Here is a 16,496-nt window from a genome sequence, read left to right on the forward strand (position 1 = left end):
TCAAACGAATCAGAGCAACGCCCAGAAAATTCGAATTCTGCATTTTTCATTTGAGGTGAAACTAATTGTAAAGAGATTTCATCTTGATGTCGACCCGTGAAAAGCACATTGAAATTGCTGGCCTTTCATTTTGATCTGATTTATCAGGGAGGGATAAAATTACACCCATATCCCAAAACAGCAGGTAGGTCAAGTGTTGCAAACCCTTTAAAATAAAATCAGAAACATCAACTTTATCCAAGTGCTTTATTTTGCAGTTTTTTTTTTTTCCTTTTCAGATTTTGTTAAAAGCAGCAACGTCCATCGACTGGACAAAATCCTCAAATGCTGTGATTTGCTCCTCCAGAATGTCAGTGCCCACCTAAAGCAAAGAACAATAAAAAGTGAAAAAAACACACATAACTGTATACACACACGCACGGAAAACTTCATAAATTTAAACTACAGGGAGTCCTCATTTTACCAACGAGTTCCGTTCCTACACTGTCGATAAAACATGAATTTCGGCGTATGTCGGATTTCACCGTTAAAGTCAACATTTACGTCAAAATACTTTGTATTAAAAAAATGAAAATACATCAAAATAAAACGCATAAGACGCTGTAAAGATACTGCCGGGGCGTAAACAGACGCGATCGAGACACACTGCGCATGCTCATTGCTCAACCGCAAGGGAATGCTGGTCTTTGTAGTACAGGAAGTGTTTGTATGCGAAAGTGCATTGGCGTGAAACCCATTGCAAATACACGAGCAGAGGTAATCAAGTTGAGACACGCAGCACAAAAGCACACTTTGGGGCGAGGAGGAAAGCAGCTGCTTCATTCCTGTGGTGACTTTGAGTGACATGAATATCAAGTGTTCTATTGAAAGTTGAAAGTAACACGCGGAAATGACGTCCATTTGAGTCATGACGCCATGTGTCGCCGTACATAAGTGGGTTACTTAAATGCCGGAGCAACTCTGTCTGCTCATACGCGTACACGAGATATTCAGAATGTTTCAGGAATCGGAATTTTGATTTTAACCCGAATATTGACTATGTAAACGTGGTCACTATGGTGCTGGGGAGAAAAAGGAGGAGGGGGCACGGGTGTCGTAAAATCAAAACGTAATAGGTCGAGTACGTCATAATACAAGGGCTGCCTGTACAGTGAAATCGTAGAACGAGTCAGTCTGTCGTATGCAGGCTCCTTCAAGTTGAAAGCTTAAAGTAGAAGTCAATCCAAAAATTGGGCCCACTAGTCGAAACATGGCATTCTGATTAATATTGTGTTTGTGGAATAGCAGTAAAATCCACTCGTTTTTGCCCATATCAGGCGGCCAACATTTTGTCACTTCTGTTGGCTGAAAATGACATCACAGCTGCTCAAGTCTTAGATAACGACCAATCATGGCTCAGCTTCAGAAAACAGGTGAGGCGTAATTGGTCGTTACCCAAGCAACTGTGATGTCATTTTCAGTCAACAAAGTGGCAAACCGGCCGCCCCCTGAAAGGCCTAAAATGGGTGAATTTTGCTGCCTTAGCTCATATACCTGCCGTGTTTAAACTAGTGGAGGTACACAGAAAATATTGCAAATAATTTTGGGGGATTGACTTCCACTTTAAACTGTTTATGTAATGTGCAGTTTAGTTGCATTTAATGTCGAAGTACAACACAGGTGCATTCAATCTTTCAGAACTTTCTTTTGAAATATTTAGATTTTCAGTCTGCAATTAGCGCTTGCCTAAAGTCAGCTGTTAGTAGTTTTAAAATAATGCACCTTAGAAATACAATCTCTGCCTCATTTTTGGTTAAGATGTGGTCTATTCCGCTACTGTATTTTAATGTTGAATACTAGGGTTGCATTTGAGTCAAATACTTTTTGAAGTGGTACTTGGTGTAAGAACTACCGGCCTAGAACATTAGGGAGGAAACACTTGATATTGATATTTACTTCAGTGTCTTAACAGCCCAATACTGACCTTATCGTCTTCCACCACACAGTTGATCTGCAGCTTTTTGATGCCATATCCCACTGGTACTAGTTTTGCTGTGTGAGAATGCCAACAGATTAACATGAGTGATTCACTTCCAAATGTACAAGCTAACTGAACTCCACCAATTGTTTCAGATCATTGAAGTGGCATCACAATCTTCAGCCGAAAGATGGTGAGATAAAATCATCATCAAGTGGAGAACTGCCTGAAATCGGGACCCCGCTGCTACTAGAGGTCACCGCTATATCGCCACTTGCTTACATTGTCCCCAGACAAGTCCGTCCATCTGAATGCTGCGGACGCACTCCTCCAACTTGGCCATGTCGGTCTCGTCGTCCCACGGTTTGACATCCAAAAGGATGGAGGATTTCGCAATGAGGGTAGGTTCTGAGGAGAAAGGGGGGAGGGAAAGGGAAGTTACCAACACAGAAACAATTTAACAGGTGTACTCGGCCATGCCTTGGACTCAGTCAGGTAAGTACAGCGTACATCACACGTCAGCCGAAAGATGGTGATTGATAATCATCATAAAGAGTCCAAATTTAAACATTGTCATCAGCGCTATTGCTCCAGCCTGATGTCAAACAAAAAAAAACCAAACATTTATCACTTACTGTTTGCTTTCTTGGCAGCGTACGCTGCTACACGCTCCTCCTTTAGCCTTGCAGCTTCTGCATCCTCCTACACCACGACAGATGGCAGGTTAGCATTAACACCACCTTGGAAATACACTATAGTAGTACCTTGATCGATTGGCTTTCTTTCTCCCCTCTTTAGTGCCGAGCAATAGCTATGGTGGCGGTGAACTTCACAACAAGCAGCAGTTTTGTTTGGTAGAAAACACTTTTTCCTTGTGTCAACCCGTTTATCACCACTCAAGAGTTTAGGTTTACTGATTACACACACATCCAAAAAGAGAATTAAACTATTTCACCGAATATTAAATGTCCCGATGGAGCTTAGTGCTAACAAAACAAAAGGCTATAGAAATGCTAACAAAACTAGCACTCATGCCACAGCCAGGGCATAGAACACTCAGGAATATATTTATCCTCTGTGAAAAACACCTAAAATGGCAGGTTCAACACGGCCTTCTGTATTTCATCATCAAATCTACGTGTGCATCTATATATGTTGACTATACTGGTCTCCTAGTGGTCAAGCCACCCACAAACTGTTTCATTCTTTGCATTCTATGAAATCATATTTAGGGGCGCTGGAACAGATTCATGCCATTTCCATTTAATTAAATGAGAAAAGACAATTTTGAGAAATGTGATTTGAGTTACGAGCATGATCACAGAACAAATTAAACTCGTGAGTCAAAGCAACGCTGGGTAAATATCCTCTTTTAATGTATGAGTCATATTTCAGGGATCCAGACCCAACTTTTTACTAGGAGCACAGTGGCCCCTAACCTGAAATTTTAGGGGAGCAAGTAGAAAATTTAAGGGCGCACATTTTAAGTAGTCCACTCCACTCATTTTCACTGTATTATTGTTAAATGGTTCCGAATTTAAGCACGAGAAAATGAAATGGCAAAATGTCACCATTTAGGCACAGTCTGGAGCACTGTATTTGCATCCTTACCTCGTCGTCAGAGCCAAACAGATCAATATCGTCGTCGTCGTCATCTGCTTTTTGGGCCACCGATGCGGTGGAATCACCCACACCTGCTGGGCCGTACTGACCCAAAGGTTTCTTCACACCTGGAAGACTGACAAAACACGGGCGGTTGGTTTCAGTCCCCAAGAGCTTGTGTCTTCATCACCACGGCAACAGTACACACCTGTTCTTCTGACTCTGATAAGACTTGATATGGTTGAACCAACGGAGGGCATGGCAAAGGTCACCTGGGGGTGGTGCTGTGATTGCCTCAAAGACAGCAACATCTGCCTGGGAAGGCACATGCCTAAGAATAAAGATTTTAACAACTTTTTTTATTTATTGGACAAAGTCATACAATTTCGCTAAAAACAGGTTTTATTCTAAACACCTGATAATTCTGGTTTTACTTTCTACCACTTTACATCATTGATCAATTTTGGACAAGTTAATGCAATGTGCTTAATTTCCAAAAGACGCGATGGCTTTGTTAACGCCAATGGAACAAATGATGCAATTTTCATTTTATGCAGTGCATAACCCTTTGCCGGATGCACAAAGACTACTACCAATTTCAGATAAAAGGCAGAGGTGTACTGAGAATGTAATGGAAAATGTATACATTTTGGGGATAAACCTGTGCACTACGCAAACACATTTAAGTGTTAAAAATGATGCATGTTTTACTAAAACAATACCGCAATACAATAACAAAAAGTATTTCTAATAATAGCCACGAACAAGTTTAAAGGACACTAATATCGAAAAGGCCTGCGGGTAAAATATGTTACTATAACTTTACAATTATGTTTGTTTAGGTTGTGAGACCATAATCACCATGACTTGTTTATGCTATTGATTTGTGATCCTCAAATTGTGGGCTCCCTTGAATTGTACGGAAAAGAATCAAGGGTAAATGGACTGACGCTTGTACAGCGCTTTTCTACCTTTGGTACTCAAAGCGCTTCACACTGCATCTCATACACCTACTGATGATGCAGAATCAGGAGCAACTGGGGGTTCAGTATCTTGCTCAAGGATACTTTGACATGGTCACAATGTGCGGGGGATCAAACCTACAACCTGCGGGTTGGGAAACAACCACTCTCCACTGAGCCATGCCGCCCCGCCAATCAGAGCACAGTTCAGTTGTATTTAACTTTTTAGCACATTTTCATTTAATCTCAGACGGTTTCTTAAACATTAGATATGACGTTAGCTTGTGTGCAGAACATTTAAATTGAACAGTCATTAAAGTGGTGTCTTATTTTCCTAAATAAAAGCACTGTGGTAAAGTTCAAACTGAATAACTGAAATTAAAGTAATTTCCAATAATAGATATACTTCTTAGGAGTAATACCAGTCTTGTTTGTGATGAACACTTATGCTTATTGCACTGCAACTTAATGGTCGTCATGATAGTTGGTACTACGCGAAGTATTTTCTAGGTAGTATTTGGGTTTAAAAAAAAATAAAATAAATGAGGACCAGTTCTGTCATAGGTGTGATCAATGAAAATCAGATGCAACAAACCTTGGTTGAACCCAGAGGGAATGCACCAAAAATAATCAGCAATGTGGACTTAATACATCGAAGACACGCGACTCTTGCAAAGCGCAATCACCGATGTGAGGAGTTGTAATTGAAGACGTTATTAATGAATATTACAAACGAATAAAACATCGCTGAAAACGTGTCTTTTTGTCTACGTGTCCAAACTTTTGGGACACGCTGCACAACTGGCATTCACTAGCTAGCTGTTAGCCAGCATGTGGCTCATAGCAGTAGCGTCTCGTTTCTTCCACAAAGAGCGACGCGGACGTACCTAAACTCAATGCACCAATCGTAAAGATACAAATTTAAACGATACGTTTGTGCATCTAACTAACGACGTCACATTAAACTTTCCCCTCGATATTATTCGCATCGTTCTGGTTGTGAATGCTAGTTGTTAGCCACGCGTAGCCAAAATGGCGCTGCCCGTGAAGAAGAGCACCATTGCACTGCAATTCTTCGGACGCCCACCCTTGCTCATAACCTGATTTGTACGTATTAATGCCGCAGCTGCACTGACCCTTCTACGTAGCTGCGATCCGCAAGGAAATCATTCAGCACTTTGAGGCCGGAGGGTGCTTTCAGGTCACCGAAACCCATGGTGACAATGGAAAGCTACTTGGGGAGGAAGAAGGGCCAAACTGGTGGCAAACCGCCATTTTATAGCCGGAAAGTAGCTCCTCCTCATCCATCCTCCTGCTCCGCCCCGAGTCTTCGATACTACATAATAATACATATTTTGGAATCGGTCCAATGCCAAGTACATGCAGAGCAAACAGCTTAATCTAATTTTAATTTCTATTGCAGTTAAGTGGTTTTGTAATGGTTCGTTTTGTCTTTATTTTTTCAGTTAAAAGCCAGGATATAATTCAGACACGTTTATTGGTGAATAGAAAATAATACTTTTCCCCATACATTGTAATATGTCTGGATTTTTTTCCCACTTAAATAAACAAAGTGCAGAAATCGATAATCGGAAAACAAATAATTGAATAGTGCAAAAGAAATGGATAGCACAAAATGATTGAACAAACAGTTTAAAAACGTAATAGTAACTGCAATAACATCAAAATCAGTGATACCGATCACTGGGCATGAACCGCGATTTAGCGAGGGATCACTGTACCTCTTTTTCTGACAAAATTGTAGGCCTTTTACTCCCTATATTTGAAAATATATCTGTACTTTGAATTACTCTGTCAAAATAGTCTTAACCTCCACGAATCACACAACGTAAAAATGCAAAAAAAATAAAATATTAAATAAAAAAGAGAAATAAACAGAGGTTAGGTCTTGCAATCTCGGGACACTGTGTGAAAAAAACGGACAGCAGAAAGAGGGAGCTATGTGAACCAGGGAGCATTAACGAGGATGAAAACAGATTCAGAGAATCAAGATATTCCCTATCCCTAGCCAGCCTAAAACCACACAGCTTCTGGTGTTCAAAAATAGACTTTGGCATCTAAAGAAACACACCCAAAGTAGGCTAAGGTGTATTTTTTGGGCCTTTTCAAGTTCGTTTTTTTCCCCCCTTGGCAACTTTCCTTTCTTAGCCGAGTGCAGATGACGTGGAGGAAAGGTTTGTATGAAATTTCAATATGTTTAGGAAAGGTGCCTTGAGTGCAACCTTTACCCCACCTTAAGTTAGGTTCCTCCTGAACAACTTTTTTGAAAGGATGTTACCCATAACCTTTTACAATATTGATATTTAAAGCAACAGGCCACCAACGAATTTAAGCCACTGGAGAGTATGAAGCAAAAGAAAAGGAAATACCTAAAGTATGAAGAAAAAGCGATGGATCGCAATTTAGGTACAGTTATTTTACCATTATCTGGACTTTTACTTAAGTACGGAGTTGCCACCCCTGGCTTTAATTTTGCTTTGATAAATCATCAGGGGTTTTAAGGGTCCGTTTGTAGACACAGTTTCTAGTAACAATTTAACATGTTTGTTTTTGTGCTGCTTGCCTGAAGAACATGCAGTCAAACCAGTTTGTGATGTCATGTATTCCTTTCTTGGTTGCCACATTTATTTAGCAAGAAACCGACTGGATTCCGAAGTTTAAGGGACAGAGCAGAAGAGGAGTTATGGGTCTAACTCAGTCATCTAAGTGTCCACAGGTAACTCCAGCTGATTGATTTGGCATGTTGACTTAACAACCAGGTAACACTCACTTTGGCTTAACATGTTGAACCAACACCTGGATCCACCCTGAGACAGGTAAAAAAAAAAAAAAAAAAAAAAAAAAAGGCGCCACATTCTCGCTGTTTAAATGCATGAATGGAACAAACTTTAACAGACATTTCAAGTGTTTTGAGCCAAAGTGAAGTTTAGCTGTCATTCACACATTGTCAGCTTTTGTAAATGATACAAATGTCAATGTTGTTCATGTTGTTGGAATGTTCAGAAAATGAAATGAGATTCAATTCTGCCATTGCAAACAAACAAGCTGGTTAGTGGTTCACATCTGTTTTCAGATATGATCGCATCTGTAGACGGCGTCAGAATATTTGTCAACTAAACAAGCGTCTGGGTACTTCTGAGTGGCAGTAAAGCGATTGACTACAGCTGAGCTGAACTAAAACAACGTCAAAAACTTATGTTTGCCATGTTTGGGGTTGTGACGCCACATATATCTCAAATTAATCCAATGGAACCTCTTGGTAAGGAGGATAAATCAAGCGGCTGCTGTACAGAGAAAATCGTAGTAGACATTTTGTAAAGATGCAGACTGTGACCAAACCTCCATCATTGGATTTGTGGAAGGAAAGCTTTCAATGGTACTGTGTGTGAAAACTGTTGGGTTGGGTTGTCGGACTAATTCATGAAAATCTAATGGCTAGCCTTTGCGTAGACTACCGCGCCCTATCCATTTAATTATCAAAAGAGCATGTACAGGGATGTGCCGTTAATTGGCCAATTCCTCCATACTCATTCTTATTTTTTATTTGATTCTCTACTCATACTTACCTGCTACAATCAAAATTACGGCTACCATTGTGTCTCGCCTTTAAATAATTTACCTCATGTATCATCTTGTTTTTGTCTGACACCTCACACATTCAAACAACGGCGGTAGAGAAGAAAGCTAAAATCACAATTTTCAAGCCGGTTGTCTCAATCGCTCAACCTTTGTCAAATAACATGTAAGGATTTGCTTCCTTGTAGTGCCGTCACAGGTCGCTCCATATCTTGCCACTTGGAAGTATAGGTGGGACATCATGGTGAAAAGGTCTATTCGTTTTAGAGCTAAAATGCTAAGCTAATGGAATGATTCAGGTGATCCTGATTGGTTTGGACTCTGCGGGAAAGACGACTTTGCTGACTCGACTGCTGACTGGACAGGTGAGGCTCTGGCCAACATGACTTTGTGGTTTGTCTGTGCGCAACTGTGATCTGATTGTGCCCTGACAGCTGATGGACACGTCACCAACCATTGGATTCAATGTAGGATCGTTCGATGTGGACAAAAAGACGTCCCTGACAGTTTGGGATGTCGGAGGACAAAAAAGCATGAGGCCCAACTGGAGGTAATCTAGTGATTTGCTTTTGTTTGCCACGTATTCTTCCCTCCTTGTCATCTTTTTTAGGTTATACCTGGATGAATGCAAGGCACTGGTCTTTGTGGTTGATAGCAGCGATCCCCGTCGGATGCCGGAAGCCCAGAAGGCATTGAAGAAGGTTTTGAGTGAAGACAGGTTACGAGGCATTCCGTTGATGGTTCTCGCCAACAAGGTGGACCAGCCTGGCACCATGACTGTACAAGAGGTAGAATACAGAAAAAATTCGAGCCATACTGTGGAGCATCTAAGCTTGAACGTACAACCTTAGACTTTAAATTTGAATTTGAATTTTCTCGTGGAAAATTGTTACTTTTACTTTGGTTACTTTAACTACAGCCAGTGTTATAAACAGCATTTTAACGTTATTAAAGCGGAAGTCAACCCAGCAGGCCCACTAGTCGAAACACGGCATTCTGATTAATTTTGCATTTGCAAAATAAGTTAAGCACCAAAATGCACTTGTTTTTAGCCATCTCCGGGGGCGGCCATTTTGTCTTCTGTCGACTGAAAATGGCATCACAACTGCTCACAACGACCAATCACGGCTGACCTGTTTTCTGAATCTGAGCCATATATAGCTACATAATGTATTTATAAACGATTCACTTAATATGGTTTTGTCCATTGTTTTCATATTTCATCAATAACATACATTAGTTTTCGGGGTTCATTTTAAATGTACAGTATTTAATTCGGTATTGCTGTAGCTCCGTATAACCTAAGAAGGAAGGTCAGTTGTTTGAGAAATGTAGTTTACACAATAATTTTACTTCTTTACACAATACTTCCTAACTTTTTTTTTTTTTATCTTGTACTCAACAACTACTCCATATATTAAAAAAATATAATAAAACTAATTATAACCAAAGTTCAAACAAAGCACTTTCGAAAAAAAAAAAAAAAAAAATTTAAAAAACAAAATTCAAAATGAAATACAAAAAATACTAAAAAATCCCCAAACGATTATAACACTAGTACAGAAACAATACGATACAATACAATTTTATTTATATAGCGCATCTCATAACAGCTAGAGCTGTAACGAAGCACTTTACAAACAATACAATAAATAAAAAAACAAAAACAATAAAAGGCTGTGATAAACATAATAATAAATAAAAATATAAATAAATAATATATAAAATATAAATAAAAAAATAAATAAATAAAGTCAATAAATTAACATATAACACTACATACAATTGACACCGGAAACGAGCCGAAAATTTCAGGTCTGATCAAAATCCAGAGACGACAACGCATGCACTCTCCTGTGCTTCGTCATTATCAGTTGCAGTTATGGTTGTTTTTATCCTCTTCTTGCTATCCATTTGTGTTCCTTAGGTAAGCTCAAGAAAAAAATGAAAAAGCACACAAGGATATTTGACTTGATTCTCGAGGTTCAACTGTATTCTAATTAACCAAACCCCTTCATTTACATGTAGAAAAACAACTTAGATGTTATGAGATTTTTATAGACTACAACACAATGAAAGCAAGGTAGGATGAAGAGGTGTCGTTCTTCCTACTCATCTTTTTGTTCTCTGTCCTTTCTGCACACTCCCTTCGTTCATCGACACCCACTCGAAATCAGATCTCCAACCAACTGGGCTTGTCCAACTATCCGCAGCTGCAATGGGAGATTCAAGCATGCAGCGCGTTGCAAGGAATCGGTCTGCGTCAGGCCTTTACGTCCGTCGCCAAACTCATCAAGAAGAACTAACATATGGGTGTGAGGAGTAAGAGGGGAATAATTTGATCTTGAAAAGTTATGCGTTATAGTTGTATTAATCCCTTTTATTAAGCCAGACACAGGACATCGTGCGACACACTTTTATTTATCTATGTCTGCTTGGTACAATTAACAGGGCATATTCTTTGGTTGCAGAAGTTCTTTTTACATGAAAGGAAACAGTGTTGCGTTGCATTTGTGAAAGCCATCAGAACCAGTCCATTTCATACATTTTCAAACTGGTTGATCTTAGTGAGCTGAGATTTGCGTGGTTAGGCAGCAGCTGTGTAGGTTAAGCCATTGAAAGGTTAGCACGATGTGAAGCTCAAACAAGAAACACACTGTTACATTTATTGATAAATGATTTCTTGATAGATAAAAGATGGAATGTGCTCATGTTAAAGTTTGGATAAATGCTTTGCGGTCCAAAAATAAAATCCTCTTTATTTCTGGGTGACCATACTTCAGTCAACATCACAGGGATTTATTTCAAACAAGGTCCCCTCCAGTGTTTTTTTGCGCTAGATTTTCCTCTGTTATCCAACTAAGACTCAGACTCAGATACCCAACTCAGATAGTGTGTTTGTGTTCATGCTTTTCTGTGTAAGAAATGTGCTGATAATAAATCATCTCTAAACGTGGTCAATCTCTTATTCCTGGAGTGACACCGAAGACTCCTCCTTATTTTCCTGGTCTTGAGGCATCGTGGTGGACAGAGCGTACTCCTCACAAACCCCTTCGGATATTCCGCTGACCTCCGCGCATGCTTGCTCCTTCTCCTGCTGCTCGGGCGGGGCCAGCTCATTGTGGATCTCCGTGAAGGTGACCTCCTGCTCGTCACTGCCAAGCGGGGAGAGCTGGACGTGGTCCTCCGGGAGAGGGCACTCTTCCATCTGGGCGGGGTGTTCTTCGGGCTGGGATGCTGAGTTGCTGCGAGGCTGCAAACACGCACAGATTAGAGGTCGCACAGACGAAACGTGAGGTCAGGATCACTTTGAGGTCATACCTTCTTGATGCCGAAGGTAACAGGTGAAACCTTGAGGCTGGACGTTTTCTGTTTGATTTTCTCTCGTTGCTCGGCGGAAACAATTTTTGTTCCGATCTTGGTCATCTTTTTCTCGATGTTTTGTCGGGAGAATGCCTTCTTCAGACTGTCAACCTTCCGAGAGAGATGGAATCAGAATGATCCTTATTTGCAACAACACACATGGAAATTGTCTCCGGTAGTTCATTTTAGTTCTACAGCAAAAGAGCCACAATGACCAAATGTACAGTAGATTCAGGACAAACTCAAATGCACAGAGTTGCCATGGCAATAGCACGTGTCAAAAACTGATCAACAAGAAATTGTTAAACTAAGAGCGTAATTGCCCAAGTAATCTTTAACATTACCTTCTTCAGACTGGAGAGTTTCAGTTTCTCAGCTTTGGACTTCTCCATGTTCTCAAGGTCTTGAGGCCACATCTCCTCTTCTAGATCAGCCTCCAGGCCCACGTCCTCATCAGATGACAGGTCGATGGTTTGGAGACCACCCTCCGAGGGCTGATTGCCTTCGACAGCACCAGATTCATCCCCTTCTTCCAAAATTTCATCCCGAGGGAACGGCGGTGGATCCTTCACAAAGACACTGGAGGGGATCTCATTCTCCTCCTTCAAAGGACAAGCCAGTACCACAGTAAGACAAAAACAGGCCTATACTGAACATCCGGTGGTTCTGTCTGAGCCTCATCCAGACTAATCACATAATACTATAATAATATATAACTTGAGAAACGACGGACCTGACTTGCAACTTTTTCAAGATACAAGTAATGACATGTCAAAAGACTGATTTTGCTCGCGCAAAATTGAGATATGAGCATTGTAGGGTGGCAGCAAAGCAAATTCAACCCCGCAATCTGGCAAATAGTGAACAATTCTTAAAAAGAAAAAAGAGAGAGAGAGAGAGGGAGAGGCTTCGAGCTGTTTTATGCTACTACCAGTTAAGTTTACTGTCAGCCTAAAAGATAAAACAAAGACTCTTTATGTATTTGTATTTGCCATGAACAGGCTAACTGTTAGCACTGATAGTCGCTGTGTTATAACCCTGTAACTAATGGATATTTGAAGACTAACGATGGAGCAGAACATGTTTACAGACAGTCACACAATATCAACGGGCAAATAATGTTTACCGTCTGTGAAAAATAACACATAAATGCAACTTCTGGAGAAGTTGGAATAATTTGTAATGATACTGGGGAAAAAAATACAATATGTTGATTGAAAATGTGGAATTATTTTGAATGAAACTGAATGATGTTGAAAGATATGGAATGATATGAATCATTTTGAAAGATATGGAATGAAATGAATGATATTGAATGACATGGAATGACGTGGAAAGATATTGGTGAAAATGTGTAATATGTTGGTGAAAACTGTGAAATGATATTGAATAATATGGGTTAGGGTTATATCTTCCTATACCGGAGTATATGGAATGATAGTGAATTCTATTGACTGATATGGACTGATGTGGAATATAGTGGTGAAAAATGTGGATTGACATTGAAAGATAGGGAATGATGTTGAATGGTATCGAATGATTGATATGATATTGAATCATGATTTGAGATATGTGTGTTTTGAGTTATAAACATGGTCAAGGAACAAATAGAATTCGTATTTCAAAGACACCAGCGCACTTAATTAACACATACGCACACGCTAACACATGGCCATAAGGAATTTGGGGAATGTTGTGTCTTGGCGAGAGAAGCCAGAGTCATGGTTCCCTGTGATCTCATGATCCGTAAAAGGAGATAAGAGTAGACCACATGAACATAATTCCAGCTCACGGACCTGAAAGATGAGCACTTTAAAGTTGTTTCTGTTGATCAGATGGGCATGGTTCGCCTCCAGTTTCTTAACTTGCGTGCCCTGACGCTCCATCCTTTCTCGTACCTGAGACACAACCACATTTCATTCACAACATCCATGCAGACGAACCTGGCATTTGACGTGCCGACGTCATTGACTTCTAGTTACCTCCTTCATGGTGACAGAAAGCTTGCGACTCTTGTCCAGCAGCTTGCTGACAGTGTTGGAGGTGTGACTGTGACTTTTGGAGAGTTTGATCATATCAGCCTGGATCCCCCTGACCACGCCCTCCATCTCCACCTGGTGCCCCTAAAAACCAAAAGGACCTTTCACATACGACTTGCTAGTTGATCCCTGTGGCCGCACCCTTCTCAGATTTAACCAAATGCGCGCAGAAAAGAAATTGCACCAGACATCCGAGATTTGTTGAAAATGGGCAGCTCAGTTGTATTTGGGCCGGAGAGCAAACGGTTAAAAACATGACTACTTTTGAGCTGATCTTGAGTAAGGCTTTGACCCGTAGCATCTCCATGCTCAACTTTTGGGTAACACCCTTTCTGTGAAAATTCAATTTCCTTTCACGTGTACCCCGACAACTGTCCGAAGTCAGCTGGGGTAGGCCCCAGCACGCGACCCTCGTGAGGATAAAGCGGTTCGGACAATCGGATGGATAGATGGATAATAATGAGTAAAAAAAAAAATCACTTTCTAATATTGTTGCAAGCAGCGAATTGAAGTTTTATATCTTTTCCAGATAAAAAAATAAATAAAAAGAGACTCAAGCTGGTCATGTGAAATCCATTTTGTTTGAATTGAAAATAAGTCGTTTTATAGCTGGAATGGGACTGGCTCTGGAGCTTTGACAATTACCATTGGAGAGAATGTAGTCCAATAAAGTTAATAATAAGTAGGATAATAAGTAGGACTTGCTTCATCAAGTTGAGTCAAGTTGCGTGGAATGAACGCTTAAGCGCTTAACTTGGTCAGGAAAAACACGTCCTTCTTTGTAGAGTGCGAAATGAAATGTTTCACATGAAATGTTGTCTTATTGGTTTTAAAGTTGACAGCTTCTGGACCTTGTAAGTCCTCATAAAGTTAGGAGCAAAACACATTTTCTTGATCAAGTCTGAAGTCAACTGTCACAAGAGTTGAGCGCGGCCCCACCCTTCACCCACCTCCATCTTGTGCTGGTTTTCCTGCACAGCGTCCAGCATGTTGACCAGTTTATCCAGCAAAGTGAGGACCGTGATGGCGTTGACGGGGCCCATTTTCTCTGGGTCCAATCCAATAAGGCCTGCTAGAGAATTTTCCTGGTTCTCTGAGTTCTCTTGTTCTTTGAACTGGTCCTCCGGCTCTTGAACCTGAGGAGGGACCATCAGGTCCTGGTTCTGGTGGGAGTCAGTGGTCACCATGTTCTTGTTGGCCTGGGCGCCGTCCTCACTCATCAGAGACAGCAGTTGGTCAGAAAGTTTTGCAGGCTGAAAAACAGTGCAAACACTGTGTGCGTGCGTGTGGTGTGTGTGTGTGTGTGTGTGTTTGTGTGTGCTGAGCTCTGATTGGTTGGCACATGGAAAAACATTCCGCCTAACTTCCCTGTAGGGAAGTGCACACCCTTAACTCTTCCAGTGCCAGAACAGACCGGGACTTGTGCTTGTTCTGCAGCTTGACACAAGTTCCACAAACAAGACAAGGGTGAAACAATCTGGAGCCACGAGTCAATTAAACTGTCAAATGGGACAGGAAGTGCAGCAGAAAACTATGAAAACAAAGACTACAGTATTCAGATACCTAATTGTGGACTATTTAATTCACATATGAATATCTACTGTTTTGTATTAACAAAAGATATATATGCAAAGCATTACATGATAACTAAACGTGTACATCACAGGGGAACGAAACACACACCTTTTTTGTGACTAAAAATAAATAATAAAAAATAAATAAATGGTAAATAAAGAAATCACTGAAAATGAAAGACCTGGATGCAAAACTAGATCATAGTTAAATACAACAAAAGTACTCAAACACTCATCTTTTAAGGAAATGAAGTTTCATGGTTTTGTAAAACAGTACGTGGCGCTGTCAACTAGGGTGGGGAAGGAGTTAAAAAAAAACCTTACAGCCTGTTCCCATGACAACAGAGTGTAAGGGGGTGATCTCTCTCACCGTCATGCCTTCCAGATGAAGTCATCTGGAAAGAAAGTACTCTCCCTCGCCCTCCCTTACTTTAAGTTGTGGTTCACATACACTCATCATGCATATGAATGTCGTGTTAATTTTGGCCTTTACATGATTTATTTCAACTGTTTCTTTTTCATCTGAGGGCGACAGTTAGGTTCTTCTTCGAAATGTGTCAATGTTTGTACTGACGTTCTTGGAATCTGCAGTTGTTTTGAAATGGCTCCTAAGAGCTAAAAAGCAGTGTAAATTTACAATTTTCTTCTTCTTGAATGACTTGGACTTTCCCCATTATTGAGTATTGTACCAGCCGATGAGTACTTTCAAACAATTTGTATTTTTTAAGCTGCTGGCAAAGAGAAACTACTAGCTACAGTCAATCATGATATAATTATAATATTCAAATTCAAATGAATATGACAGTCATGCTCATGAGGAGTGCACAGTATGTAAAGTCCTGACCTGTATTTGCTTATTATGACTTTTTCCAACATAACTCTGCCTACATGTTGGGTTTGTGAAGTCTTTCTTGACAGACGAACTTTTGTGTGTTAAAGTCAAGTCATGTCAAACAGTTCCCGAGGGTCTCAACAATAACATATCAAACAGTGTAGTTCAGCAGCTTAAAGGCGTCTGATTTTCGCCCAGCCTGGCTGCCAAGTCATGGTTGAGAAACTTATATAAACTAGCCACACTGTGACTTCATGGTGGGACTGTAATTCAGAATGGCTTGGTCTCATACAAGATACATTTAAAAAAAAAAAAAGGCACATTATAAAAGACTGACTTGTCCGTGCATATGTTGAACACTTCAAACAAGAATCATGGAATGGAAGACATAAAGGAAGTCACATTATTTAGAAACACAATAGACTCGGGAGCAACTTCCTTGCAGTGTCGTGTTCAGTATTACTGTCTGATCTTGTTTTTTCTGTGGAAGTTGGATTCATGGAGGGACAAGCACAAAGAAACAAGTGTTGAAACTAGTTAAAAGTTCATAAACATATTGGCATTAGGGTC

The 16,496-nt window shown here is 40.4% G+C and overlaps 3 protein-coding genes and 1 long non-coding RNA gene across 5 annotated transcripts; 2 read left to right on the plus strand and 2 right to left on the minus strand.

The window, feature by feature from the left end:
- Positions 1-232: 232 nt before the first annotated feature.
- On the minus strand, positions 233-5,825 carry eef1b2 (eukaryotic translation elongation factor 1 beta 2). The gene is made up of 7 exons (XM_086035968.1): positions 5,658-5,825; positions 3,768-3,890; positions 3,569-3,695; positions 2,593-2,659; positions 2,240-2,365; positions 1,964-2,031; positions 233-361 (listed from the first exon to the last, which is right to left on the minus strand). The coding sequence occupies exons 1-7, from the start codon at positions 5,735-5,737 to the stop codon at positions 275-277; spliced, it is 678 nt and encodes a 225-aa protein (XP_085892094.1). The 5' UTR covers positions 5,738-5,825; the 3' UTR covers positions 233-274.
- Positions 2,599-3,749, plus strand: LOC147153767 (uncharacterized). Its single transcript, XR_015087485.1, has 3 exons — positions 2,599-2,680; positions 2,756-2,811; positions 3,536-3,749. It is a non-coding gene; the product is annotated as an uncharacterized LOC147153767 (long non-coding RNA).
- A 1,104-nt stretch (positions 5,826-6,929) lies between the features above and the next one.
- Positions 6,930-11,074, plus strand: arl11 (ADP-ribosylation factor-like 11). Of its 2 annotated transcripts, XM_086035981.1 has the most exons (6): positions 6,930-6,948; positions 7,175-7,258; positions 8,418-8,483; positions 8,553-8,668; positions 8,729-8,906; positions 10,296-11,074. In XM_086035981.1, the coding sequence occupies exons 2-6, from the start codon at positions 7,226-7,228 to the stop codon at positions 10,422-10,424; spliced, it is 522 nt and encodes a 173-aa protein (XP_085892107.1). In that variant the 5' UTR covers positions 6,930-6,948; positions 7,175-7,225; the 3' UTR covers positions 10,425-11,074. The 2 variants fall into 2 exon arrangements, with proteins under 2 accessions (XP_085892107.1, XP_085892115.1); XM_086035989.1 differs by lacking the exon at positions 6,930-6,948 and having other exon boundaries at positions 7,219-7,358.
- Positions 10,521-14,814, minus strand: LOC147153769 (caveolae-associated protein 2-like). The gene is made up of 6 exons (XM_086035958.1): positions 14,471-14,814; positions 13,464-13,604; positions 13,278-13,379; positions 11,826-12,083; positions 11,440-11,592; positions 10,521-11,371 (listed from the first exon to the last, which is right to left on the minus strand). The coding sequence occupies exons 1-6, from the start codon at positions 14,738-14,740 to the stop codon at positions 11,084-11,086; spliced, it is 1,212 nt and encodes a 403-aa protein (XP_085892084.1). The 5' UTR covers positions 14,741-14,814; the 3' UTR covers positions 10,521-11,083.
- Between the last annotated feature and the right edge of the window lie 1,682 nt (positions 14,815-16,496).

Source organism: Filicampus tigris, chromosome 1, assembly GCF_054856515.1.
Source record: "Filicampus tigris isolate MCC_2025a chromosome 1, RoL_Ftig_1.0, whole genome shotgun sequence".
NCBI lineage: Eukaryota > Metazoa > Chordata > Actinopteri > Syngnathiformes > Syngnathidae > Filicampus > Filicampus tigris.